The sequence below is a fragment of the Cibotium barometz genome, chromosome 20 (assembly GCF_041138505.1).
Source record: "Cibotium barometz isolate CiBa-2024 chromosome 20, ASM4113850v1, whole genome shotgun sequence".
Classification (NCBI taxonomy): Eukaryota; Viridiplantae; Streptophyta; class Polypodiopsida; order Cyatheales; family Cibotiaceae; genus Cibotium; species Cibotium barometz.
The window spans coordinates 15,780,566-15,784,326 of NC_141065.1; the positions used below are offsets into that span (position 1 = coordinate 15,780,566).

Sequence of the window (3,761 nt, forward strand, 5' to 3'; positions counted from 1 at the left end):
AGAATTTTCTAGGTCATGGTTATAGCATATTAGCATCACTATTAAGGTTATTAAATCATAGTTAAGCATATGATAATATGGACTTAAAAAGATTTTTTAGGTCATGGTGGCTATAGCCTATTAGCATATGCCACTATTAAGGTTATTAAAGCATAGTTAAACATAAAAAAGGGGCTGTAATTATAATTGAAAAGCCCTAAAATAATCTTAATTATGGAATATTAGCATTTAATATACTCAATAGGTTCCATTTTTAATTCACTAGTAAAAGTACTAAAAATGTGTGCTTCCCAGTTAGATAACCCAAAAGAAAAATTTCATGTTATTTCTAGAAAAGTAAAATAAAGAAGGGTTTAAATTAGAGTACATAGGCTAGATTATAAGACAAAATCAAGGTGTCCTTTTGAAATCTTAATGTAAATTTTAATTTGTGTAAACACATGAGTTTTGAAAAAAAAAGATTTTGAACATGCAACATTTGACTCATGCTAAAGCTGTTGGTGATTCAAGGACTATGAGGGTTAATTTTATTAAGAGTGTACCTTTGCTTTAGAACAAGTTTATTAGCTTTTGGATTTGGATGATCACCACATAATTACTATAGGTCGATTGGTTATTGCACATATCTTATTGTGTAACATGATAGAAAATATATAAAAAATTAATAAATTTGGAATTCATATTGCTTTTAAATGTATCTATAACCTTGATTGACTTGGATATTACCTTTGACTGACTTGGAATTGTACCTCCTTTCAAAACAACAACATAAACAAGTGCTTATGCATTTTCTTTGTGACTTTAACTAAAAAATGAAAGTAAAAGAGGGAAACTAGGTATCCTATTTATATCAAAATTTCAAAAGGCATTTGTTCCTTGCATGTATAACAAGTGATAGTAGAATATTAATGGAGAAACCCTGGAACAAATATAAGTGATACTAGAATATATGAGAAATCAATGGGAAAACCCTCAAACAAATATACTTAACTCTCGGGAAAGTTTCTTTATAGACAATGAAGGCCTTCTATGAGGTCAAAATCTTGTAAGGAAATAGATATCTGAGTCATGATCTCAAATGAATATCTTCAACATGGATTCAAGTCTCCAAAAAGCAACTCAAAGCTCAATGAACTTGGAAGGGGGTGGTTGACTTGAGGAAAGATTCATACATCAAGTCCTAAGTTTCCCATCACACACCTCAAAATATTAATTTAGAAGGCTCTTGGATTTTGTAAGATTCCAAAAGATGGAGTTCCTACATTCCTATGATGGATTTTGAATTTCATGTGTGTAGTCTTATCCCCATGAAATATGGTCTAAATCAAGGTTGCTTTTTTCTCCTTTGCCAAGTGCATATTTGGTCCATAATGATTGATCAAAGAATTGTAGCAAAGTAGATTTTGATTTGCCTCTTCCTTATGTGATTTATATGTTGTGTGTGGAACATGAGGAAGCAACGAAACATGTTTTAAAAGTTTTTCTTTGCACATTAGGTGTGGAGAAGAGCCTTGTTTATGGAGTAATCGTGTATGGTGTAGCTTTTATAAAAAGACAAACTAGGGTCAAAACTTCATTGAGCAATGTGATGCAAAAAGATGCACATCATGGGACGCTTAGCTCACCTATCAAGTAAGTGAATGCTTTTTTAAACAGTACTTAAGGATCCTAAAGGTCCTTTAAACATGAATCATGCAATTTTCACCTCTTGGTTGCCTTATAATCGAGTAACTAAATGGATGCATTTAGTTATTGGTGAAACTTTGATGATTCTGTGGTGTGCTAAGTTGTGATACGGTTCCCTTGTGTATGGCCTTTTTGAAAAGCAAGCCTAGTTGAGTGGCACATAAATGGCCTCTATGAAAGGATAGACAAAGCATGTGACTCTCCACTTATATTGTGAAAGCTCATAGATCCACATTCATTGTCTACTTGCTTGTTTTTTAAATAAACCATCGAGGATGGCATTGAGCTATACGAGGAGGGGGCGGTTCTCGAGTATTGATTGCTTTCGGTTGGCTTGAGCCGTTTAAGGGGGAAAAGTCCATCTCGAGCACTAACGGTGAGAGATCAGCTAGTGCTGCTCCACGTTCGTTGACTTGTTAGCTTTGCTTTATGATGACAATCGATATCCATAAGGATAGCTATATATAATGCTTCCAATAGATTCCCATGGGCCATAATTATGGAAGAGTTCAAGAGTAATTATCTATTCTGATCGGCAGTGATCAGCGCTATTATAATCATCAACAACAGGGTTAACAAACCTTTGCAGTTTCCACAAATGGCTGTTGCAGCGGGCGCTAGTGCTAGAAAACCATTAAAGCTGCTACTCGTTGTGTTTGGAGCGATGTTGCTGCAGCTCATCACCGTGGTGCACGCAAGGACGCTTCTCTCAGGTACTTGCTGCAAAGGTCAAGCCCGCGCGTTTGCAGCCAATTAAGCTTACTAAGAGTAGAAACTGTGCTATTAGTGCACAAGCCTCTCATCTCATCGTTTGATATTGTTGCTTTAGCTTGGGAAGACTCGGAGCAGGAACACGCAGCCTCTCAGAGAGGATCATTTGCTGCAGTTTCTCAACGCCGTGCAAACTTCGTTCAAGATGGGGTATGTTAATACCTTTAAACTCATTAACTAACACGGGTGTGGCTTTAATTATCATAAGAAAAAAGCAGGTAGGTGGCAAGCTCACAATCACAAGCAAGACAAGCAAATCATTAAGATAACCCTCTTACGTTGCAATGTAAATAAATCTATCAGTAATTAAGCTAATTGACGCTCTCAATTTTGGCATAGATCGCCATGCACTCAGCTGCCACCTTGCCAGCTCTAACCTAATGCCTTTTGCCGCGTTATTGATGTATACAGGCTAGTACAGCTGCAACTGTGCGGCAGCTCGGTATCTTCATGAGAGACTATAGCCCGAAAGCTAATCCTTCAACTTCATCTACGAAGAATTCAAAGGCAAAGAAGTCCAAAGGTCATTATAAGTAAAGACATTATCTAGATTGTTTTTAAAAAAAACACTTAATCATGATTATTAAACCCTCGTGTTTTAAGACTATAAAGGCTTAATTATCAGCAAGGAGATATTTCCTTTCAAGAAAGACAACCACCAGCTCATGAGGTTAGCAATAGGCTGAGTTGCATCCGAGTACAACGCTTCAGAAATTGCAAACTCGTCCCTTTAGCTAGATGATGGTTGATAGTCATTGTTGGATTAAAACATTTATTTTACTTGAATTTATGAAGAATTGTGCTCAAATAATCAAAGGTTAACTAAATGTTCAAGAGCATGGTTTCAACGCTTTATTTTGTTTCGCCTTATAAAGTGCACATATTCTATATTGAAGTATTAGACGCTCTAAAGTGTTGATTTCAAACCTCCCCAAAACTCCAATAATTTACAAGACAAAGATACAACTTATTGAATTTTTGGACATGCTATTTGAAAACATGTTATAATTTTAGGATCAAAGCTTTATGATACCAAATGTTAGTGAGACGTGTTAGTTTTGAAAAAAGGGATTACTAGAGGAGACAGTTGTATAGAAAAACAATTTGTACAATTTCCCATTGCATACATCACAAATCAACCCCAAAACTCTGAAAAGGGGCTATGACAATATATATTGGGATAATACTACTATGAGTAACAAATGATTTGTTATATTGAGGTGAATATTCTTGTTAAAAGGCAATATGCATACATATCATACTTTTTATGCCATCATGTATAACAAACAGAATTCAATGTGTTA

At 35.3% G+C, this 3,761-nt stretch overlaps 1 protein-coding gene across 1 annotated transcript; it reads left to right on the top strand.

Moving 5' to 3' along the window:
* Positions 1-2,199: 2,199 nt before the first annotated feature.
* Positions 2,200-3,269, top strand: LOC147627580 (uncharacterized). The gene is made up of 3 exons (XM_086815093.1): positions 2,200-2,399; positions 2,516-2,607; positions 2,869-3,269. Exons 1-3 carry the CDS (start codon positions 2,285-2,287, stop codon positions 2,992-2,994), a joined length of 333 nt encoding a protein of 110 aa, XP_086671219.1. The 5' UTR covers positions 2,200-2,284; the 3' UTR covers positions 2,995-3,269.
* The last annotated feature ends 492 nt before the right edge of the window (positions 3,270-3,761 follow it).